Genomic DNA, 25,269 nt, shown 5'->3' on the forward strand with positions numbered 1-25,269 from the left:
TGGTGAGGCGAAGAAGGACGACTGTCCTCTGGGATAGCAGGAAACAAGTCCAGTTGTCAGTTTTCTGAGTTTCAATTCACAGAGGGAGTTGTTGTATTTTTCCTAATTTTGTTAATTTACCAAATGTGTATTTCTTTTAATTATGTGCAAAGTTGACAACAATCTGTACAATTGGACTGATTTAAATTATGTTTAAAGATTTCTGCAAAATATTACTTGAACGATTCATAGTTTAGTTTAGCTTAGTTTTAGTTTTAATTTATTTGCAGCTGTTTCACTGAAGTCATTTTGCCATGGCTAGCCAAATTTCAGTGTATACAAAGTTTTTCCTTACGTTGGAATTATGACTTTTGGGAATGGGATTTTCTTGTGTATTTTACTCTACAAATGTTGTGGAATGACTCAATTGTAAAAACATTTTATAAACAATCTGGGAGGGGGGTTCTCCAAAATGTCTTCAATCCAATAATTTGCATTTTTCTTCACCACTTTTTGTGCATGTACTTTTGTTTTGTGATCCAGGGTCTTGGCTATATAGCTTAGGTTGTCTTTGAATTTGTAAACCTGTCTCAACCTTCCAAGCACTGAGATTACAGGTGTATACCACCATGCCTGGAGGCCATAAAGTTTCAGTAGAGTATACATATATTCTGGAAAAAATGATTATACTGTATTTCCATCTTGGTTAGCAGTATAGCAGATACTCACTAAGAGAATTATTAACATACATTCTGTTAAAACTCACTAGTTCAAGACAAATTTTCTAAGGTATGATGGCCACTGTGAAATGGGTCTTCTGCCAGAGAGACAGCTGAAAAACATTTGCAGAATTTTTTTCAGTTCCATTCATACCACAACAGGCAAATATGATTTTAGGATGATCATGGCTTATCATTTTCATAGATTATTTGGCACTTCCTCTAAATAGTCCCTTCTCTTCCTTCCTTCCTTCCTTCCTTCCTTCCTTCCTTCCTTCCTTCCTTCCTTCCTTCCTTCCTTCCTTCCTTCCTTCCTTCCTTCCTTCCTTCCTCCCTCCCTCTCTCCTTCCCTCCATCTTTCCTCCTCCTCCTCCTCCTCCTCCTCCTCCTCCTCCTCCTCCTCCTCCTCCTCCTCCTCCTCCTCCTCTTCCTCCTCCTCCTCCCCCTCCCCTCCCCCTCCCCTCCCCTCCCCCTCCCCCTCCTCCTCTTCTTTCAGTATTGGGGTTTTAAATCAGGGCATTGTGTTCGCTAGAGCACTACCCATCGAGCCATGCTTCTAGCCCTTGTTACTTTGGTTATTTTTGAGATAGAAGATTGCACTATTTTTGCTTGGTCTGCCTTGGACTATGATCCCCATTTTTGTACTTTCTACTATAGATGGAATGGCTTGTGAACTATCATGCCCAGCTTTTCCCACTAAGATGGGATCTTAAGAATGTTTTTGCCTTGGCTGACTGATCTTGAGCCATAATATTCCTGCTTTTAGCCTCCCAAGTAGCTAGTATTACAGGTGTGAGTCATTGCTCCTGGATGCTGCTTTATTTTTTTTTTAAGTGATAGCTTTTTGAGATACAATTTACATAGCAGAAAGTGTATCCTTTCAACATGTGAAAGTCAGAATAGAGGAGGGCAGGACATGGAAGCAATCTTGGTATCTATAGAAGAGTCTAGATTCTGAAGAGAGAAAGGAAGGTGGCTAGAAACCAAGAAGGAGGTGACAGGGAGAGAGATAAGTGCAAAGAAATCTTCCTGGCAGGAGAAAGCAAGAGTTCTGAGCTGGCCTCTTGTTCTCTTGATTGGGGGAGGGGAAATTGGAGACAAAGGTAAAATCAGATGGTCTTGTTGATAGATTGCCAGCTGTAGTCAGGGGAATATCTTGCACATACTACAAGCTAATCCTAGCACAGGGATTTGTGAAGCAGTGACTACCCCAGTGTAAGAAGTGAGGCTTGGTGAAGTAAAGCATTTTGTGGCTCCCTGTGTCCCAAAAAGGTAACAGTCATGCATCTTCAGAGTGAGTCTGTTGTAGGGACCAGAGTATAGGAAGGAACTAGAGGGGCCTCCTGGGTCTATGTGTTGTGGCTGACAGAGACAGAGCCTTTTCACTCAGTTTTATAGAACATGATCTCCACAGACCCCTCACCCTGAAGGCATATACACACATACACCCAGACACAGGCAGACACAGATACACACACACTCCATGCTTTGTTTTATATAAATCTGAGGTTTTGTTGCTGGTATGGCTTGACTGTACTCATTTCTTTTTGTGTGCCAGTGCTGAGACTTGAACTCAAGGTCTCTTGCTTTCACTTTTTCTGCTCAAGTCTGACACTCTACTACAGTTCTACTTCCAGCATTTTGGCCAGTAATTGGAGATGAGAATCTATCATATTTGCCTACATAGGCTGGTTTTGAACCAGGATTCTCAGATCTCAGCTTCATGAGTAGCTAGGATTACAGGTGTGAGCCACAAGTGCCTGTTTAAATTTGTTTCATTTAACTATAGATTTTTTTCTTGTATGTCTGATATAGGCCATTCACTTTTTTATTTTTATTTCCTGTCCTGGGGCTGGAACTCATGGTCTGAGTGCTGTCCTTGAGCTTTTATGCTCAAGACTAGCTCAAGATTCTTAAGCCAGCTACTTGAGCCACACCACTGTTTCCAGCTTTCTATTGCCTGGCTTCCTCAAGATTTTTCTTAGCATCAATTAGTTGTACAAGGGTCTTTTTTTTATTATCTTGACCTGTCCATGTATGCATACAATGTCCTTGATCAGATGCCTTCTCCTCTGTCATACTCACTCAATCTCCTCCTGTCCAAACAAATCTCAACAAGTTTCATTGCTTTATATTCACACAGGTATATAAAACATTTTGACCATATTCACCCTTCATCCTTCCACTCACCCTCCCTTCTCCCATTAGTACCTAGACCTCAGACAGGACTTGTTTTCCATTGCCACATTCAGATTTGTTTTAAGGTATGCTAGTTGCTCAAAGGGGATTCATCGTGGGTTTTCACACATGCATGTATAGTATTTTCACCAGATTGACCCCCTATTCATTCTCACTTTCCCCATTCTTCTTTTCTTTATTATTTTTCAATGTCCTATGAGTTGTTCTGCTGTCTTCACTCACAGAAGTAGTGTATTTCGGCATTGCTCATCCTCTGATGTTCACTTCTCCTCCCTACTTCTAATAGTCTCAATTAGCTCCACCATTAAAGAAGATTGTTATTTTAAATTTACAATCTGATCATTCCAAAAAATCAGTGTCATATCTAAGTCTTATCTGTTGCTTGTTTCTTTTTGTCTTTTCACACAACACATACACAATTTACCTTTTAACATGCTTTGCAATACTTTCATGAAATTGGACATGATACATCATGTAAAAGGAACTGAGGTAAGTAGACTTTAATGGGAAGTTTTATGTTTATCTTGCTAGAAGTTAGGCTAAGTTTACTGTTTGCTGTAGCTATGGTGTTAGAGATTAAACATTCCTCTTGTTTTTGTCTTCTCTTTTCCTTGAGACTCCTTCTAAGGCTTGAAGTTCTCTCAGCTGTAACCTCCCATTATTAGAGAAGAATACTAACATTCGGAGAATGTGTGATGGCTAAAGAAAGCATTCTATAGACTTGTGGTTAGGTCTGTCTCTGTGTCTTCAGGCCACTGCCACCCTCTCCACATCTCAGAGAGACAGGAAGGTGAAATGGGACTGAAGTTGGGTATTTCTCTTCCTGCATGGTGTTTGTCTTTAACACACACACACACACACACACACACACACACACACACACACACACACACACACACACCACACACACAACACACCAACTCAGGTCATACAGCCTCTGGTAAGATAGTTTCCACTGAAGGGCAGGTCTTTTTTGAGACCAGAGATCTGTGCATATGTCAGGTTTGTTATTTTTTTTCCCCCCGGTCCCCCTGCTGGAAGCAGGAGGGAATTTTTCCTAATCTTCACAGTGAGAACCTTGTGGGGCTCCCAGTTGTTGGTTGTCAAATAAGAAATCACCTGTATATCTTCTTCGGAAATATTGTGAAAACCAAGGAAAAGTGTAGCCCCCTGCGCTCCTAGAAACAATGGGGCTTGTAAAATTTCACTGTCTAAGAGTTTACTCTTAGCTTCTATAACTCCATTTTGGTAACTCCATTTTGGTGACTCCATGTTAGATGGCTGCACCCCCACCTCAGAGACTAGTTCCTTGTATTTTGACGTTTAGGTGTAGCCCTTGTTCCTCTCTGTATCTAGGTAGCAACCATAGTAGTAGTTACAGAAAAGCAACAACTCATCCAATGAATCAAAGGGTGAGTGAATTGAATAGGCAGTTCTCCAAAGAAGTACAAATAGCTAATAGATACATGTAGAAGTGTTCAACATCCTTAGTCATAAATGAAATACAAATCAAAACATCACTAAGATTATATCTTACTCTAGTCAGAATGGCAATCATCAAGAAAACAAACAATAATGCTGGTGAATTTTTGCACACGTGATGAGGGAGATCCTTAAACACTGTTGGTGGGAATGTAAACTAGTGTGTACATTCTTGATACAAGTTCCTTATCAGATATGTGCTTTGCAAATATCTCTAATTAGCTGTAATTTCATTTTTATGATGTGGATAGATTGACAAAAGTTCATTATTTTGACAAAGGTCAATTTATTTAATTTTTTTGTTGCTTGTGCTTTTGGTGTCATGTCTAAGAAATTTAGTCCAGTAAGATTTATTTCCATATATTTTTCTAGGAGTTATAAAAACTTCAGTCCTTACTCATTAGATCATTGGTCCATTTCAATTAATGTTTGTGTGTGGTCTTAGGTGTGGTCTTGCTGTGTGTAGGCTTAGTGTTTCACAAAGGTCCATATGTAAAGGTTTGCCCCCTAAGGCAATGGTATTGGGAGGTTCTGTAGGTTTTTAAGTGGTGAGGTCTGGTGAGAGGTCCTTAGTTTATTGGGGGGCATGCTCCAGAATAGAATTTTAGGCCCCTTCCCATTAGCCTCTCTCTCTGATCCAGTTGGAGATGTGAACATTTTGCTCTGACCTTTGCTCATCACTGCCTTCTGTACCACCAGGTTGATGCAGTCAAAGTTGGCCTTCACCAAGCCTGCACTGCGCCACTAGAACTGTAAACCTTCCAAACAACTGTAAATAAATACAACTTTTCTCTTTATAAAGTTAATTTATCTCTGATACACACACACACACACACACACACACACGCACACATTTTTTTTTTGCCAGTCCTGGGGCTTGGACTCAGGGCCTGAGCACTGTCCCTGGCTTCCTTTTTGCTCAAAGCTAGCACTCTACCACTTGAGTCACAGCGCCACTTCCAGCTTTTTCTGTTTATGTGGTGCTGAGGAATTGAACCCAGGGTTTCATGCATGCAAGGTGAGCACTCTACCACTAAGCCATATTCCCAGCCCCTCTCTCTGGTATTTTATTGTAGTAGTGTAAATCTAACTAATAGGAATCAAAGTGCTTGTGTGTGTGTGTGTGTGTGTGTGTGTGTGTGTGTGTGCCAGTCCTAGGGCTTGACCTCAGACAGAGCCTGGGCACTGTCCTTGAGTTTTTTGGTGTTTTTTTTTTTTTTTTTTTTTTTTTTTTTTTTTGCCAGTCCTGGGGCTTGGACTCAGGGCCTGAGCACTGTCCCTGGCTTCTTTTTGCTCAAGGCTAGCACTCTGCCACTTGAGCCACAGCGCCACTTCTGGCCATTTTCTATATATGTGGTGCTGGGGAATTGAACCCAGAGCCTCATGTATACGAGACAAGCACTCTTGCCACTAGGCCATATCCCTAGCCCCCTTGAGTTTTTTTGCTCAAGGCTTTTGCTCTACCACTTGAGCCACAGATCTACTTTTGGCTTTTTGATGGTTAATTGGAGATAAGAGTCTGACAGATTTTCCTGCCTGAGCTAGCTTCAAACTGTGACCCTCACATCTCAGTCTCCTGAGTAGCTATAATAACAGGTGTGAGGCACCAGCACCCCATAAATCATGCCTTTTAGTAGGTGAGAAGATTTGCTTTTATTTCTAGCTTATTCTAGATTTTTAATGAAGCTATGTCAGCTTTTGTTAGGTGATTTTTTTTCCTTTGGAAGCTGAGATAATTATGTGGTTTTATTTTTTGTTCTTTTGATATGATATAGTGCATTATATTGATTTCATTGATTAATTGAATTAATCAATGAACTTTGAATTCATTTGGAATGATGTATAATTCTTCCTATATGCTGTAGAATTTGATTTGCTCTCTCTCTCTATATGTATATATTTTAGTTTCAAGACTGAGACTTGAACTCAGTACTAATGACATTTTCAGTCAATGGCTAGTGCTCTGCCATTTCTCTAACACTTGGTTTGCTAATGTTTGTTGAAGAATTCCTTCTATATTCCTAAGATATATATATATATATATATATATATATATATATATATATATAATTGTCAGTCCTGGGGCTTGAACTCAGGATGTGGGCACTGTCCCTGAGCTTCCTTTTGCTTAAGGCTAGCACTCTACCACCACTTGAGCCACAGCACTGCTTCCTGCTTTTTCTGTTTATGTGGTGCTGAGGAATTGAACCCAGGACTTCATGCATGCTAGGCAAGCACTCTACTGCTAAGCCACATTCCCAGTCCCCTAAGAGATATTTTTATTTATCTATTTTTGTTAAATCTTTGTCTGATTTTAACATCAGGACAATATGTGCTTCATAGAATGAGGAGGACAATGCTAATTGTAACTCATTTTTTAGCAGTTTAATAAGATGAATATTATTTATTTGTTTTAGGTACTTGAATCTTAAGTGAGTGAAATATGTAACACTCACCAACCCAATAGTCAATGGAGTTTGACTTAAACTTATAGCATATAACAGATCTAGTGAGAAGACTAGAAAAGGTAAAACTAAACTAAGTTAAATGGAAGCTTTTTGAAAAACTCAAAAAAGCTTTTAAACCTTTTCATGAAACTCAATTGTTGTAAATCACTAATTGAAACAAAGTGTTGATATAGTGATAGTCTTACCTAATTGGATTTTGGTGTTCCAAAGCAAGTTGGTGTGTGTGCGTGCACGCGTGTGTGTGTGTGTATGTGTGTGTGTGTGTATGCGCCAGTCCTGGAGACTGAACTCAAGGCCTGGGCACTCTCTGAGATGTTTTGCTCAATGCTAACACTCTACCTCTTGAGCCACAGCTCCACTTATGGTTTTGTTTTTTTTTTGATGCTTAACTGGAGATTAATGTGTCATGGACTTTACTGCCTTGGCTGGCTTTGAACCAGTCTCCTAAGTAGCCAGGATTTCATGCATAAGCCACTGGTATCTGGCTCCAAAGTACTTTTTAAAGTTGATAATTTTGCAAAACTTGATAAACATCACTAAATCAGATGAACTGTCTTCAGTAAATACATTGTCAGATAATTGCTTAGTTCCTAGGTGCCTAAAGAGGTCAAGAGGATAGGTAATGGAAAAGTATGCTTGCTTGGTGTTTTGTATACCTGCAGTATCTGCACGTGGAAGGCAGATGCAGGAGGATGACAAGTTCAAGGCCAACTACGGCTACACTATGAGTTTGAGTCTGCACTATATAGGAATATGGATGTTAAAAAAAAAAAAGGGAAAGACGAAGTAGAAAGCCTCTATTTCTCCACTAAGTTTGTGAGGCTAAAAGTTTTAGTAAGAGTTAAAAATGGCTTAAGGAGTCTTTGAAAAGCAGAGAAAGATTGCATGAGTCAAAGAGGTGGCAGGACTGAGCAACCTGGATTAGTTGTGCTCAGTTGTACCTAGTTCTGTTGGTACCAGTTGGTCACATGATTATTGTTTGCATTGTTCCTAGAAGTGCTCAGCCATGAGTGGTAGAGAACCCTGGTGTTAGTAGGTGAGTGGGAGAGATGGATAAAGATTGAATTTGGGCCGGCATGAGGCTGGTGCTGTTGAATTGTGACATCTAGGCTGGGTTGAAAAGGAAGAAAGGACTGGGACATACACAGAGAAAGTCTAAAGAAATAAAGTTGCAAGAGGTTGAAAGTTGGCTATCTGTACATATTCAGAAATAAGAAGTTAACTTTTCAGAGTAAGAATCTGGAAGGTACAGTTTCGGGAGTAAAGTGGATTTGGTTATGAAAGCATCAGAGGAAAAAACATGAGGAGAAAAGCCAGGCCCTGGTGGCTCATGCCTGTAGTCCTAGCTATTGATGAAGCTGGGATCTGAGGATCATGGTTCAAAGCCAGCCCTGGTAGGAAAGTCCGTGAGACTTTTATCTCCAACCATCAGAAAACCGGAAGTGGTGTTGTGGCTTAAGTGGCAGAGTGCTAGCCTTGATCTGAAGAGCTCAGGGACAGTGCCCAGGCCCCCCACGACCACACACACACACACACACACACACACACACACACACACACACACACATAGCATCAGAGGCCCTCATAAAAGCACTTCAGTGAGATGTCTTAAGGGGGGTGAATACAGTATAGGGCTACAGAAGTGTCTGTGGATGAATGAGGTATTTACCTGGATGGAGTGAGCACAGGAATAAGATAATAGCAGGTCTCGGGATGGTGAGCAACTTTGTGGGCCTAGGCTTCACAGAATGAGTGAGTGATGGGCCCAGCATGAACTGTCTAGTTTATTATTGGAAACGGAAAGGATCTGGTTCTCAGTGTTTGTGAAATGCCTCCCAAAGGCCATTAAATTTCCTGTATTTGCTTGTCTTTGAGAGTTCCATGTTGATTTCTTAGTCATGTTTTGAATCTGACTGTCTGTTGGCTCCATATCATCCTGTTACGTCTCTAATAAATGACGTTTGCTGGTTAATTTCGTGACTAGCTGTGGGTTATATATTGTGTATACATTCTCATTAAGTTAGACATGCTCAAACTATAAGATTGACAAGTGACTTCGTTGGTTTTGCTAGCAGGCTCTCCATCTAGTCTACAATGCCCTTGTTTTCTGAGGCCAAGATCATCAGGATGTGCTACAACCAATGTCTTGAGTCACAGAAGAGAAGAGGTTTTACACAAGGGTGGAAGAGCTGCAGAACTACAATAGAGCACGAGAAGAAAACTCCACCCAGCAGTTGGGCTTTTGTTCGCAGCATAATATATGTATATATATGTTACTATTATATATTATATGATATATATTATATATTAATTAAGGCTCAGCAAAAGTATCAGTTATAAAATGAGCACGTGTGTGTGTGTGTGTGTGTGTGTGTGTGTGTGTGTGTGTGTGTGTGTACTGGTCTTGTGGCTTGAACTCAGGGACTGGGTGCTGGTCCTGAGCTTATTTGGCCAAGGCTAAGGTTCTACCACTTGAGCCACAGGTCCACTTCCAGCTTTTTGGTGGTTAATTGGAGATAAGAGACTAATGGACTTCCTGCCTGGGCTGGCTTTGAACTGTGATGCTCAGATTTCAATCTCTTGAGTAGCTAGGAATACAGGTGTGAGCCACTGGTACCTGGCTAAGATGAGCACTTTTATTTTTATTTATTTTTAATTTTTATTGTCAAACTGATGTACAGAGAGGTTACAGTTTCATACGTTCGGCATTGGATACATTTCTTGTACTGTTTGTTACCTCCTCCCTCATTCTCCCCTCCTCCCTCCCCCTTTCCCTTTCCCCTCTAGATGAGCACTTTTAAAATGTCTCCACTCTTTGAGTTGATTGATGATGTATTTCAATTTTTCTTCTGTGCTGGTCCTTGGGCTTAAACTCAGGGCCGGGGCACTGTCCCTAAGTTTTGTTCCCCCCGCCTTAGGCTAGTGCTCTACCACTTGAGCCACAGCTCCACTTCTGGCTTTTTGATGGTTAATTAGATATGAAAGCCTCACAAACTCCAACCTCAACTAACTTTAAACCTTGATCCTTATTTCACAGCCTCCTAAGCAGCTAGGATTGCAGGATGCATTTCAGTCATCTTCACTTTGTCATCAGAGTTCTTGAACTGGCCTTATGGTTTCTGCTTTTGCTCCTTAAGAAGCAGCTGTGTCAGAGGTCAACAATGAATGGCCTTCTTTCTAAGACCATTGGCAGAAATATTCACTTAACTACTAGTGTCGGGCCAACATTAGGTCTAAGAATACAAAAGTTGTTCTGCCCTCAAGAACTCACTCTACTGAGAGGGATTTCTCTCTCTGTCATCCCTGTGTTTGTTGGCTTGTATCCTAGGCCACCATGAATTTTTCAGTCTGAAAAATCTCATCAAGTCCAATTGATACAACTCCCATTTTCACATGTACAATTCTCAGATCAAAGTTACTAGTTCACACATATCCTCTAGCTCCAGATCAGTTGTCAACAAGAAGTTCGTTAACATGAATGTCTACAATGGCTTATCACAATAATCCAAAGTCTGCTTCTATTCTGCTATTTTTATTCTCTGTGAATAGAATTCCTCTATCTCACTGCCCAAGAAAAAAATCTGGTGTCATCCTTGATTCTTGATTTCTTTCTTGATCTCATGTAATGGCATATAATGTCTAGGTGATTTTGCCTTTCTTACACCTGTCTGGTCAGTCAGTTTCTGGGCTTTCCACCAACTCCCCTTGGATTCTTTAACTATTCTGTTTGATTTCCTTGCTTCTAGTCTTGTCCCTTTAACCTATTTCTAGTTTGAAGCATGGATGATCGTTCTGAATGCAAATTGGCTTCTCTTTCTCTTCACACACACACACACACACACACACACACACACACAAAATCCTTCAATGGCTTCCTCTAGTCTTTAGGATAAAATCCAAACACTTTATCATGTCTTGGAGTCCTTTGTAACCTGATCTTGCCTGGCTTTCCTGCTTCATTTCCTCTACTTTTTCCTGAAATACTAAGTCCCAGCTGCACCAAATTACTTACTTGGAATTTCTCGACTGATCCATACTATTGCATAATTCAGTGCATTTGTACCTGCAAATCTTTCTGCCCGGAATGCCCTTCCACCTGACTTCTCTTCCCTGTGCTTGATGAATTACACCACCCCCCGCTTTTTTTTTTTTTCAATACTAGTGTTTAAACTCAGGACTGTAGGTTTCCTAGGCATATGTTCTACTACTTGAGCCATGCCATATCCACTATCTACTCATTCTTTGAGGCACTCATCTTTAGCATGGAGTCTTCTGAAAAGTTCTATATCAACCTCATTTCTTGGTACTCCACTATGCCTCATGTACAACCACTTTTTGTTTGTTTTGTTATTGTTGCCAGTCCTGGGGCGTGGACTCAGGGCCTGAGCACTGTCCTGGCTTCTTTTTGCTCAAGGCTAGCACTCTACCTCTTGAGCCACAGTGCCACTTCCGGCTTTTTCTATATATGTGGTGCTGAGGAGTTGAACTCGGGGCTTCATGTATACAAGATGAGCACTTTACCACCAGGCCATATTCCCAGCCTCCAACCACTTTTATACTATCTGTGCTACTTTGTTGTACTTGCTGGTTGGTGATGAACCTCTCCATCTTGTCCACTTAGGACTTGAGAGGATTATTCCTATGATACAGAATATTTTGCTATGCTTGCTAACTTTATTTGATAATGATCTTTATTAGCGCATCCTATATAGACAAAGGAGATACTGTTTTTTTTTACTGTGACAAATTTTGCAGGTTTCCTCCCTTTTTTCTTCCTTACAAGCCTTTTCTCAGTCTCTTTTTAGGTTTTGTATCCTGTTTGTCCTCTTATGTCTGACCTCAGCCTCCTCTCCCTCTGCATGTGCACTCTGAGTCACTCCATCCATTTCCTTAGCTTTAATTGCTGACAACTCCCCAATCTGTTCTCCCAGAAAGACCTCATTCCCAAGTTCCAGATGGTCCCAGGCATCTCAAACTCAGCACGTACAAAACTAAACTCTCTTCTTTTTCTTTTCTTCTTTCGGGGTAAAAAAAGAACTGCAGGAAAGCTTCTGAAACAGTTTTAAGGAAAAGCAGCTAGGAATTAAGCTTGGACCAATCATTACATTTTCAGTATTAGTAGGTACAGCTTTAGTATTTTTATCTTCTTGAAGTGAACAGCAGTTACATTTCTTTAATGTTGTGTTATCACACTGGGTGAACACTTATGTACCAACGTACAGGTAAAGCCACAATATAAACAAAATTATGTTCTCAGAGGATCAATTTCAATAGTTTTTTTTTTTCAGTCTTGGGGCTTGGAACTCAGGGCCTGAGCACTGTCCCTAGCTTCTTTTTGCTCAAGGCTAGCAGGTTAGCACTTTACCCCTTGAACCACAGTACCACTTCTAGCCTTTTCTGTTTCTGTGGTGCTGAGGAATGGAACCCAAGGCTTTGTGCATCCTAGGCAAGCATTCTACCACGAAGCCACATTCCCAGGCCTTAATAGTTTTTTTTTAATATGTACATCTGTAGGATGTACAATATAACTCATAAGAACTAAAAATGTGGGGTGCTGGTGGGTGACGCCTATAATCCTAGCTAATCTCAGAAGGCTGAGATCTGAGGATCACAGTTCAAAACCAACCTGGGTAGGGCTGGGGATATGGCCTAGTGGCAAGAGAGCTTGCCTCGTATACATGAAGCCCTGGGTTCGATTCCCCAGCACCACATATACAGAAAACGGCCAGAAGTGGCGCTGTGGCTCAAGTGGCAGAGTGCTAGCCTTGAGCAAAAGGAAGCCAGGGACAGTGCTCAGGCCCTGAGTCCAAGACCCAGGACTGGCCAAAAAAAACCCCAAAACAAACAAACAAACAAAACCAACCTGGGTAGAAAAGCTTGTGATACTTTTATCTCTAATTAACTACCAAAACACTGGAAGTAGATCTGTGGTGCAAGTGGTAGAGCACTGCCTTAAACAAAAAAGCTCAGGGGCAGTGCCCAGGCCCTGTGTTCAAGCCCCATGACTGGCACCAAAAAAAAAAAAAAGAAGAACTAAAAGTCTTTATTTTAATATTGGAAGTATACATCCATTGTGGAGTTGAATGCAAAATGTCAGAAAGGTTTAAACTCCTTTCCCCCAAATGTAAGTATAAAGACCACTTCTATCCACAGAGAATCTCAGGTTTAATTGCTAAATTTATGTTGCAGAGTCAGAGGAAGTCTACACTGTGCCCATGCTTTGACCAGTGTGGAGAGGAGAGCCTTCAGGGTACAGTTATGCCAGTCAACAATGGAAATCTGCTTTGCAGGAAGTCCTTTTTCAGATAAAGTAGAAGAAGGAAACAAGAGAAGGGAGGGTTTAGTGAGGACAAATTGCAGATCAAGGTTGAAGAAGTCAGTACAACAGTAAGTCAATTCATTCAACACTTATAGATGCCTGTTTTGTTCCATGTTCTTCACGGGGTGGTGGGTGGGAGAAATGAATTAGATTCATTCTGTGCTCTTAAGGAGTTTGCTATTTATTAATGGGCACTGTACAATATAATTATTGCACTGCTGTAATGTATGGTGCAGTTCAATGTAGACTATCAGAAAATACAGAAAATGTTTTCATTTACAATAGTATCAAAAATAATAAGAGACACAGGAATAAATAGAGCCACAGAGGTGAAAGATCTGTATCCTGAAAACTATGACAAAGATGAAAGAAACTGAAGATGGGGCTGGGAATATGGCTTAGCAGTAGAGTGCTAGCCTAGCATGCACAAAACTCTGGGTTCAATTTTTCAGCACCACATAAACAGAAGAAAAAAAAACTGGAAGTGGTGCTGTGGCTTAAGAGGCAGAGGGCTAGCCTTGAGCAAAAAGAAGCCAGGGACAGTGCTCAGGCCCTGAGTTCAAGCCCCAAGACTGGCAAAAAACCCAAAACAAAACAAAATGACCTACTGAAGATGGTACAAATAGCTAGAATTGGAAGAATTAATGTTCTTAAAATGTCCACACTACCTAAAGGGAGCTACAGATCCAATATAATCCCTATCAAAATGTCAATGGAGCTGGGTGCTGGTAGCTCATGGCTAGCTACTCAGGAAGTTGAGATCTGAGCATTGAGGATCAAAGCCAGAACAGGAAAATAGGTTAGGTTCTTATACATGCACGCGTGTGCACGCACGCACGCACACACACACGAGCCAGAAGTGGAACTGAGGTGCAAGTGGTAGAGAAAGCTAGTCCTGAGGAAAAATACTCATGGATAATGCCCAGGACCTGAGTTCAAGCCCCAGTCCTGGCAATAAAAACAAACAAAACAATTAATGGCATTCTGCACAAAAATAGAAAAAAATCATAAAATTAGAATGTAACCAAAAATAGCTAAAACAACCATATAAAGACTAAAACAAGGGCTGGGAATATAGCCTAGTGGCAAGAGCACTTGCCTCGTATACATGAAGCCTTGAGTTCGATTCCCCAGCACCACATATATAGAAAATGGCCAGAAGTGGCGCTGTGGCTCAAGTGGCAGAGTGCTAGCCTTGAGCAAAAAGAAGCCAGGTACAGTGCTCAGGCCGAGTCCAAGCCCCAGGACTGGCAAAAAAAAAAGACTAAAACAAGAGGCATCACATATCCTGATTTCAAATTATATTACAAAGCTCTAGTAATCAAAATACTCCGGCATTGGCACATAAACAGACATGGAGAACCATGGGATAGATAGAAAGTGAGAAATAAGCCCATACAGTCAGCTGATTTTTGACAAATGTGCCAAAATCACGATGACTGAAAGGAGAGCCTCAACAAATGGTGTGGGGAAAACTGGACTATCTTTATTCTAATGAGTGAAATTGGGCCCTTGCCTTATATCTCATACAAAATTAATATAAAATGGACTAAGGACTTAAATATGTGAAACTGTAGTAAAATTCCTAGAAGAAAAACATAGCAGAAGAAACTGACATTGACCTTGATGGAAAAATTTGGTAATAACATCAAAAGCACAGGTAAACAAACAGAAGTAGGGCTGTAAAGCTATAGATATGGCTCAAGTAATGTAGTGCTTATCTAGCTAGCATGAAGCTGAGTTCAAACTCAGCACTACAAAAAATAAATAAAGAAAAAAGATAAGCTAGTTGACTACATAAGCTAAAACAATCAACTAAAAATCAAACTATAAACTTAAAAGAAACAACTACAAAATGAAAGGCCAACCAATCTATAGAAGAAATATTTGTAAACCATAAATGTGATAAGGAGTTAATATGCAAAATAAAGTCACATAACTCAACAAACTACTGCTAAATAACCTGAATAAAAAAATGGGCAAAGGACCTGGATAGACATTTTCCCAAAGAAGATAAATAGCCAAGAAGTATATGAAAAAGTGTTTAACATCACTAATCACCAGAGAAATGCAAATAAAAAATCCAGAGATAAACTGGGTACTGGTGGCTCATTCCTGTAATCCTAGATACTCAGGAAGCTGAGATCTGAGAATCAAGGTTCAAAGCCAGACTATGCAGGAAAGTCTGTGAGACTCTTATTTCCAATTAACTGCCCAAAAGCCAGAAGTGGAGTTGTGGCTCAAGTGGTAGCGCACTAGCATTGAGCATAAATGCCCAGGGACAGCACCTTGGCCCTAAATTCAAGCCCCAGATCAAACACACACACACACACACACACACACACACACACACACACACACACACACACACACACACACACAATGAGATATCTCCCATCTGTCAAATGGCTTTTATCAAAAAGTCATATGGAAAACATGATATAAGTTGCTAATTAAAAATAGGACTGCCATATGACCTAACAATCCCACTTATGAGTATGCATTTAAAGGAACTGAAATCAGTCTCTAGAAGAGGCAAAAGTTTAATTCATAGAAACAGAGTAGAACAGTGTTGCCTGGAGCTATTGGGTGGAGGAAATGAGAGTGATGTTAATCAAAGGGTCTACACATTTGCTGTCCTTCCCATATTCACCTCCTTTCCCTCTGCTTCCTTTGCTTTTAAGGATTGAACTGAGGACTTCATGTAATTAAGTACCCTTCCTAGCCTTGGATTTAAACTTTCAGTTAGAAGGTAAACTATTGGGATTTTATGTTTGGCATTGGTGGTGGCAAATGTGGTACAGAATGAAGAATTGGACCAATGTAATAATACTGAGCGTTGCCTGAGGAACTTAGTGAATATTTCACAAGTGAGGTATCATTTCAGCTTTTGCCTGTCTTGGAAAAAGCTGTGTTTTCTGTCTGTGGTTTGGTTAGAAATATTCCAGGAAATTAAAATATGAAATGTGTGAGAAATTAATTAGACATATGCTTACATTGTTGACAATCATTATTGGCATTTAAATCCCTGGAGAGGAAGGAAACCATTTATTTTGTCCCCTGGATCCTCAGTAGTGTAGCTCAGCTCTGTCCTTGCACACAGTACTGTTTATTAGTTTTGTAAAGATTAACCGAAGTTCAGTATGACAAGGATGTAGCTTACTCTTCATTTAATAAACATATATCTAGCACCTACCGTGTATTTGGTTATGGGAGTTATCAGGAAGATTTGGAGGTGGAGGAATGAGGATTCCGAGTTCAAGGCCAACCCGGGAAAAGCCCTATTTCAAAAATCAAGCAAAAAAAGGTTGGGTGGGAGGGTGTATGGTAGAGTGTCTAGTTAGTGCAAGGCTTGCAGTTCAATTCTTACTAGAGTCCTTGGCTTTAGAAGCTTGCTTGAATGAAGGAATCAGCTGACAGGCAACTGAAGTATAGTGTACTGAATGCTTTGATAGGTTTATGTTCACAGGGGTGAAACTACACAGAAGGGCATCTGCTCCTATTTGGAGGAGGATATGGAGTTCTGAGGTTTCAAAAGTGACTTCTGTGCATAACTTGTATGACAAGCAGGAGCCGACTTAAAAGAAGACATGACCATAGAGGGAACATCTTGCATAAAGTTATGATATATTTAGTTTCCCATAAAGGGAGGCAGTAAGTAATGGTAAAAGAGAAAGGGACTGGGCTGTAGAGAATCTGCGTGCTATGAAATTTCTAGATTTTCAACCAGTGGCGGCAGTGGTTAGTCAGTAAAATGATAATTTAGACCAGTTTAGAGCAGGCTATAAAACCAGCTTAAGTGAATTGGGACCAATATTTTAAAAGGCAAAGAAAGCAGTATAGGATATTAGTGTGCATATTTGCAAAGGAAAATGTGTGTTTTGGTTTTTTTTTGGCCAGTTCTGGAGCTTGAACTCAGGGCCTGAGCACTGTCTCCCGGCTTCTTTTTGCTCAAGGCTAGCACTCTGCCACTTGAGCCACAGTGCCACTTCTGGCCGTTTACTATATATGTGGTGCTGAGGAATTGAACCTAGGGCTTCATTGTATGTGAGGCAAGCACTCTTACCACTAGACCATATTCCCAGCCCCAGGAAAATGTTTTGTTGAAGTATATGGAACTGTTTCAATAATACACTTATGAAAATACTGTTCTAATGTATATTTTGGGGTCTGTGAGTCATAATAACTTCTTTTGAGAAACACTAAAGGCTCAGTGATACACTAGAAGCTGACAGATTAGTTAGAAAGCAATTAATAGAAAGCTCAGGTGCAAATGGCCATAATCATTAAAGATTCGGTCAATATAACTAAGATAGCCACGTATACTTTACCTACTTTTACTGTTAAATGTGCCATTCTCAGTACCATCTTCAGCCAGTATGTATTCAGAAAAACAACAGACTTAACTCTTATTTATCAGAATACACTCTTCAGTGACTCCTATTAGCTGAGGTTCATCCATCCTAAGCCCATCAGAACAGGGGGATAGAAATATTTATTGCCTTATACTAATGTGGGGTGCATGTTTGGAAATCAATTGAGGGTAAGGAACTAAAATGCAACATGGTAATTTGAGGGTTACAGAAACATTGGAGGCATATAATGTGATAAAGTAATACATTTAGGTGTGGGGATGGGCCAAAGATTCACCCAAACCTTTGTGCAGCATTTTGATAAGTAAAAGTGGGAAGTGTCTGGGTGGTAGGGAATTCATGAAGTGGAAACGGTACCTAATTGTGCACAGAGACACAACCAAAATGTTTTTGTATGCTTCTGGTACATAAAACTTAAAAGGCAAGGGAAGTAGTGAGCAGATGCCTGGTCACTGAAGAAATCATCACCAGGGAATTAAGATGATCAGATTTTTATCACCACAGCTGCAGTAGGGAGGGAGGCAAGTTAGGGGCTGTGGTTAATCCAGGATAGAAATGTCTTGGATTTCATTTTGGGGGAAAAAGACTTCACATCTGAGAAACACATAGGTAAATATACATATATACACATATATAAAACAAAAATATTATATAAATATATCACACGATATATATTATATAGCTATAATGACTTACTGAATGTAAGACAAGACTGATTGCTTTTCTGATGATAGATATTGGAGTGAGACTTTGTTTTTTGTCCATTGTGGGGCTTGAACTCTGGGCCTGGGCACTGTCCCTGAGCTCTTCAACTACCACTTGAGCCACAGGGCCACTTCTGGTTTTCTGGTGGTTAACTGGAGATAGGTGTCTTACACTTTCCTACCTGGGCAGGGTCTGAACCGCGATCCTCAGATCTTTGCCTACTAAGTAGCTAGGACTACAGGTAGGAGCCACCAGTGCCTGGCTGGAGTTGACACTCTTGTTACCTCTATAAGATGGTCAGTTTTGGGGGTGGTGGGGCATTATTTTTTTGTCAATCTTGAGAAGAACTGGAGACCAAGATGAAGAATCTTTTGAAAGTGGCAAGGATACTTAAGTTTGGAATTTTTAGTGCACTGAATTGAGGGCTCATTCCATCCCTTATAGTGGTTATTTATAGGCCAGATTAGTAAAATTCCCGATCCATGCTATTTCCTGCTTTTAGCAAGTGTTTTAGGATTCATGATTCATTTGAGCAAAAATTTTAAAGGGAATGCAGTGTCCCTGAGGCCCTGGTGGCAGTGGCCCATTATTTTGAGCTTCTTCATGGCAGTTTCTTCCCATCTATTTCCTAGTTTTTATAGTTCAGGGTCTGACTTATGGTAAATATCTGTTAAGTATGGTATCTCTAGCACCTAAAATGATGCCGAGGACTGGCAGATCCTTAGCAGGCACTTGGTGAAGTACTCAGAGATCTGAATGGAGATGCGTTTTTGGAGTCCAGCAATTACCTGTTCTGAAGATGTGTTTTTCAGGAAAGACTTATTTAGGTGTCAGGGATGACTTCTGGCTATGTAGCTTGTGTGAGAGAGGAAGGGTGAATTTTTGGGAGAACCACACAGTGTAGTTTTCATTGAAAAATGCTGGGTCTACTGTACGATTCAGAATGTTGTACAAGTCATCTTACTGGCACTAATGAAGGATAAATTGGATAAAGATAGTCCTGTTGGGAGCAGATGAGCCTCAGATTTGGGCAGTTGTGACAAATGGCACCAGAATAGTCCTGCTATTTAAGCTCATGTTATTGCTAGACCAGGCCAGTCTATAGTTTTCCTTTTTCTATCAAGCAGTCAGCAGGCACATTGATCCAAATACACTCTGAAGGTACAGCATAAGCTAACACCATTTTCCCTTTCTATTGGGGATGGTAACAATCAGGTCCCACTATCAAGTGTCTAGGCTGAGTGGGGTAGCTTCTTTGTAAGTCTTGCCTATCACCCTGATCGAAGCTGAGTCTAAGAGAATGGCAGCTTGGCCACAGTAATTAATGGATACAAATGAGCTCACTGCTTCTCACATGCCCTGACTGTCCTCAAACCGGATTTCCCTTTTCTGAGTTCTCACAGGGGCCAAGTTTTCACAACAATATAAACTTCCAGGAAATTCCCAGTAGGCTTAGATTTCTAATTCTCCTCTCACCTCACCCTTCTCACACCAAGAGGAAGGAGCTTATCCTCAGGCTCAACATCCTGTCAGATGCTTCTACACTTCAGTTAAGGTAGTGGTAGAAGCAAGGTTTTAGGTTTTCAACCAATACCCAAAGGCTGAGGAGTACATACAAAGTTAATGCATTATCCTGCCCAGAAACCAGATTGGTTGCAGTGTCCTCTTAATGTTTTCACAATACCAGGTTAAAACTTTCACATGTACAACCATCAGTTATGTATTTTCACTCCTTCCATCAGGAAGTAATCTTTAAGAAATCTCAAGGGCTTAGAGCTGAAGGTGTGGCTCAAATGGTAAAGCGCCCAACTAGCAAACTTATAGGCCAAATTTAATCCTTAGGGCTGCAAAAACAGAACAAAAAAACAACAATAAGAAAAAGAACAAGAACTCTCAGGGGCTTAGTCCCTATACTAGATGTCAAACACAATCACCTGAGGAAGCCAGTTTGGAATTATATGATACATGCACCATTAGATTCAGTATTAAGATTACAAGTAGCTGGACACTGATGCCTCACAGTAGTAATTCTATATTCAGGTGGAAATCAGGAAGATCTCTAATTGAATCAGTGATGTCCAAGAGTCAACATCTCCAATTAACAAGCAAAAGTATCAGACTATAGGAGTTGCTAATGCGGTAGAGCACCAGTTGTCAGTGAAAAAGCCAAGAGCAAGAGGCCAGGAATTCAGGCCCTAATCCTGGCACAAGAACAAACAAAACAAAAAAAGCTTGGGCCTCTGTGAGAACTCAGAAAAGGGAAATCCGGTTTGAGAATGGCAAGGACATTTGAGAATCAGTGAGCTCATTTGTATCCATTAATAACTGTGGATACCCCAGCCACACTACCATTCTCTTAAGAGTCAGAGACTTGAGTGGAGTGGTAACATTTGAAAAAAAAAAGGGGGGGGGAGGGGAGGAATACAGAAGCTGGCTTTAACTGTGCTTGTCTGCAACTTCAACAACGTGGAAGGCTGATACAGGTCAGCTTGGGCAACATAGCAAAACTTTTGTGTCAAAAAGAAAAAAAAAGGGCTGGGGATAGGATATGTCTTAGCAGTAGAATACTTGCCTTGCATGCATGAAGACCAGGGTTCGATTTCTCAGTACCACATAAACAGAAAAAGTCAGAAGTGGCGCTGTGGCTTATGTGGTAGAGTGCTAGCCTGTAGCAAAAAGAAGCCAGGGACAGTGCTCAGGCCCCGAGTCCAAGCTCAAGACTGGCAGCCCCCCCCCCACCCCAAATCAGTATCATTGGAGCTGGGCACTGAGGATTCACCTTATAATTCTAGCTACTCAGAGGGCTGAGATCTGAGGTAAGCAGTTCAAAGTCAGTCCAGGCAGAAAAATCCTTGAGACTTTTCTCTATAAGGAACCATCAAAAACCCAGAAGTGGAGGTGTGGTTCAAGTGGTAGAGTGCTAGCCTCTCAGTCCCAGCACACGCACACACACACACACACACACACACACAGAGAAAAACGCTACTAATCAAATACAAAAATACAAATACAATTCATATCTCTTAAGAATCAGAAACATAAATCTTGAATTTACTCTCCTAAGGAAAACCCTGCAGTTGAGCAGACTTCATGTACCAGGAATTCTAGGGGAAAAAAAGAAAATTAATTTACACATATGCGTTTAAGACATTTTATGTATTGTACAAAGAGAGGGCCATCTGGCCCCCTGTTCTGGGCCCTATTAAAACTATACATTTTACAATACTAACTCCATTTCCTTTTGACATTCAAAGAGCTCCAAAGGCCTGTGATCATGTTCACTGAAAAGTCGTAAACTCCTTCAACTCCAGTTAAATCCTTGGTGTTTCAGTTGTCTGGGAGCTGTGGAGGGTGGTTTCCTTGTTTTCGTGGAGTTCCTGTCGCAGCCCCAGCAGTAGCTGGTTTAGGAGTGTAAGGTCGCTGTCTCTGAGAGGTACAGGTAGTGGTGGGAGGCAGTTCCCTTTGTATTCTATCACTGCCATCTTGGCTCGATCCTGCTGATTCCGATTTGGGATCCGCAGCATTCTTGTGTAGCCTCCATTCTGACCTTGGTACCGAGGAGCAAGTACTTGAAAGAGCTTTGGGATCAAGTCCTTCTCCTAGATGGGAACAATTATGCAAGCAAGAGTCAGGCATAACTGCAGAGGTATTTAATTTTCAACCATTCCCAGTAGGTTGGGTCTAAACCAAAGAGGCTGGCCTCTCCTACTGACCAAAATTATACAGAAGGGTCATTTATAGGCAGTTGTGCAGATGAACTAAGTTCAACTAACTTACGGTTCTAGTTTAGTTTACAACATTGGTCCGTGTGTGAGTGTGTGTGCCAGATTAAATGTGTCAGGTCGTTCTTTCTATAACTTCCCCCTTCCTTGGTGTTGGCACGGGAGGTGAGATTTGGGAAGCAGGCTAGGAACACTCACGGTGAGCCAGAAGTCAGCCATGCGCATGGCTCGTTCATTGGTGTCTCCCAGCTTCCCATAGTCGATGAGCTGTGAGGACAGACAGAAGCATCATGGACCCATCTCTAGCAAGAACCCAGGCGCCGTGTCATTCTTCGAACGCCTTTACCGGCGGGCCACTCTACTAGCAATGCTTCCAATTCAGGCCACCCTTCACTCCGCAGCGCTAACCCGAATTCCATTCAGGAGGCTGGAGGAGCGGGTTCGGCTCGGAGAACTACAGTGGATTCAGACTTTGGAGAGTGTTTACGGGGGCAGACCCCGCCCTCCCCGCGGGAAACCGGGTCCCGCGGCCTACCTTCTCGGCGTAGCCCCTCATCTCATCCACGCGCGCCCACGGTGCCTCGATGCGTTCATGTCGCACCAGTCCTGTAAGCAAGTTACGTAGTAGGTGGATTCGAGACTCGGGGCCAAGGCCCAGGCGCCGGGACACGCGGCCGTGAGAGATGGCCGCAGCGATCGTGAGCCGCATCTTCCCCGGCGTCTCCCAGTTCGCCGCCCCCGCCCCCCGCCCGGGAAACCGGAAGTGGAAAGTCTCGCGAGAAAACGAGGAAGTGTCAGGGGGACGCATGCGCCGTAGCTCGGTGCGTGGCAGACGTGTTTGCGCAGGAGCGCCGCGGCCTGCCTCGTTGGCAGTGAGGGAAGGCGGGGAAGGGAGGCGGCGAGTTGGGCGGGCCTGAGTGAGGCCCGGGAAGTGTTCAGTGCGGCGAGGCCAGGGAACTTGGCGCCCTCTAGTGTGGGCATCGACGTGCCATCGGGAGCCTGCGGTGCCGCGGTGAGCCGGTTTAGGGCTGTCTGGGCTTGGGGTTCGCTGGGCCGCGGAGCCTGCCGGGAAAGTGAGTACCTGAGGGGAGGCCGGCGCGTGAGGGGGTGGCGGGCGTCTGCGGGCCGTGAGGCCCACGCAGAGCCGGGGCGGGCTGGCTGCCAGCATCGTGAGTTTTCCAGAATGGAAGGAGGTGACTTGCTGAGCCTGACTTGAGAAGAGCGAGGAGGACGGACGAGGGGGGTGATTGTGACCCGGGTGTGTACCTCAATGGATGCGTTCAAGCGACACTCCCTTGCACAACTAATGGATGCTAGTTAAAAACAAACACACACCAAAACGTTTTCCGTAGTAAGAGTGAAATGAATCATGATGCCCAAAGAAGAAAACACAACCACTATTTTCTTTTACTTGACACAAGTAAAAATTTAAGTTAAAGAAATACATCACGAAAAGGAAAAGTAATAGGTTAATACTTTTAGGTGACAAGTGTTTTTTTTTTTTTGAAGAGAAAAAAAAGACAAAAGCATACCTAACACATCTGTTGTATCAGTGAACAATAACATGTTAACGGCTCTAAATTTATCATGCCGCATGTCAGATATACTCCTTGTTATGGGTTGAATTATATATATTCCCCGCCTCAAGCTATGTTAAGTCCTAACCTGGACTACCTCCAAAGGTGACCTTTGTTGGAGATAGGGATTAAGATGAGGGCATATGAATGAAGTAGGGTGGGCATCCAATTCAAAATGGATTAGTGTCCTCAAAAAGAAGGCAGATACAGATAGACACACACAGGGTGAAGATGGCTAGGTAAGGCAGAGACATATGTGAAAGAATGCCTTGTGTCCCGAAAGCAGAAATTGCCATTGTGCTGTTGCAAGTCAGTGAAAGTGCATGAAGGATTGCTGGTAAACATTTGAAGCTAAGACAAAAGCATGGAACAAATCTCTAGATCCTTTAGAGAGCCTGACCTGGCTGGTACATTAATTTCTTGTAGTTGCAGAGCTGTGAGGCAATATACTTCTGTTGTTTTTAAGTTGTGATACTCTGTTATGGCAGCCCTAGGAAAGCAACATACTCCTCTTACATGTTCACATGCAGTTAGATTTTCATTTTGTTTTCACTTATAGTTGACTTAATTTTAATTTTGAGAAACAGTATTTCACATAAAGCAATAGGAAAAGTGAATATGTTGGTGAAGATTTATCCAAATTACAGTTTCTTCACAATAAATCCCACAGTTTATAATAATGACCTTATCTTGTCCCTTTGGGAACAAGACTCACGGCTTTCTTTTTGTTACAAGCTTTCCAAGTTATAGTTTATTTCAAGTTTTCTAATATATATATTTTTTTCACATCGAAGTTTCACATCATAAATAGCTGTTGGTAAAAAAACAACAACGCTGTGATTATCTTCTTTTAAACTCAAAGAAAAGGAACATTGGTACTGACATTGTTTGACCCACTATTTTATAAGGTGGGTCTTGAAAACATTGGAATATTAAACACATTTAAAAACACCGTGGCAGCCATCTTCTGATCATATGCAACATAAAGTTAAGGTAGTCCAGGCTATAGAGAGACACAGGTTGTGAGTGGAGTCAATATAATCCTTTATGGTGATGTTTCCTCTGGAAATGGTGACTAGTTGTTTCCAGCTTGGCTCATTCTCTTCATGTGGTATTCGTTCCCCCCTCCCTGCACCATTTCCTTGTATTATTAGTGAGATGAACTGCCTGTTGCTGAAATTACAAGGTCATTCAAGGTCAGAGCCCAACTGTGACTCATGCATTTCATCTTCTTTCTCCTTGTCACTGCTTTTCTATTTGTCTTTCATTAAGTTTGTAAAAATTTGTAGACTTAATAAGGATGGTAAAACTTTAATAAGCTTTTGAAGTAAACATCCCCCAAAAGAAGAAAACTGATTTATGTGTATGTATTGATCCTGGGGCTTGAACTCACAGGCTGGGCTTTTTCCCTGAGCTTTCTTGCTCAAGGTTAGTGCTCTACTACTTGAGCTATAGCCCCACTTTTAGCTTTTTGGTTGTTAATTTGAAATAAGAGTCTTATGGACTTTCCTGTACGGGCTGGCTTTGAACTGCAATCATCAGCTCCAATTGTTTTCAGGTGTGAGCCACTGGTGCCCAGCAGAAATGGATGTTTTATATTTTGGTTCTGTCCTTTGGTTGTCTGCTACTTAGAACAGTTGTACATTCTCTTCTCTTTCACTTGACAGATATTTGAAATTTTATTATTGTCTAGGGGCACAGCTATCTTTCTTTCATTTTTATCTCC

The 25,269-nt window shown here is 41.5% G+C and overlaps 1 protein-coding gene across 1 annotated transcript; it reads right to left on the reverse strand.

The window, feature by feature from the left end:
• Positions 1–21,384: 21,384 nt before the first annotated feature.
• On the reverse strand, positions 21,385–22,713 carry Mrpl17 (mitochondrial ribosomal protein L17). Its single transcript, XM_048359375.1, has 3 exons — positions 22,502–22,713; positions 22,165–22,233; positions 21,385–21,843 (listed from the first exon to the last, which is right to left on the reverse strand). The coding sequence occupies exons 1-3, from the start codon at positions 22,673–22,675 to the stop codon at positions 21,556–21,558; spliced, it is 531 nt and encodes a 176-aa protein (XP_048215332.1). The 5' UTR covers positions 22,676–22,713; the 3' UTR covers positions 21,385–21,555.
• Between the last annotated feature and the right edge of the window lie 2,556 nt (positions 22,714–25,269).

The sequence above is a fragment of the Perognathus longimembris genome, chromosome 13, assembly GCF_023159225.1.
Source record: "Perognathus longimembris pacificus isolate PPM17 chromosome 13, ASM2315922v1, whole genome shotgun sequence".
Lineage (NCBI taxonomy): Eukaryota > Metazoa > Chordata > Mammalia > Rodentia > Heteromyidae > Perognathus > Perognathus longimembris.

Coding starts and splice junctions, on each gene's coding strand:
- Mrpl17 (XM_048359375.1), bottom strand. CDS start 22,675: ATGCGGCTCACGATCGCTGCGGCCATCTCTCACGGCCGCGTGTCCCGG. Junction 22,234..22,501: donor TGAGGGGCTACGCCGAGAAG/GTAGGCCGCGGG, acceptor CTGTCCTCACAG/CTCATCGACTATGGGAAGCT. Junction 21,844..22,164: donor TGGCTGACTTCTGGCTCACC/GTGAGTGTTCCT, acceptor GTTCCCATCTAG/GAGAAGGACTTGATCCCAAA.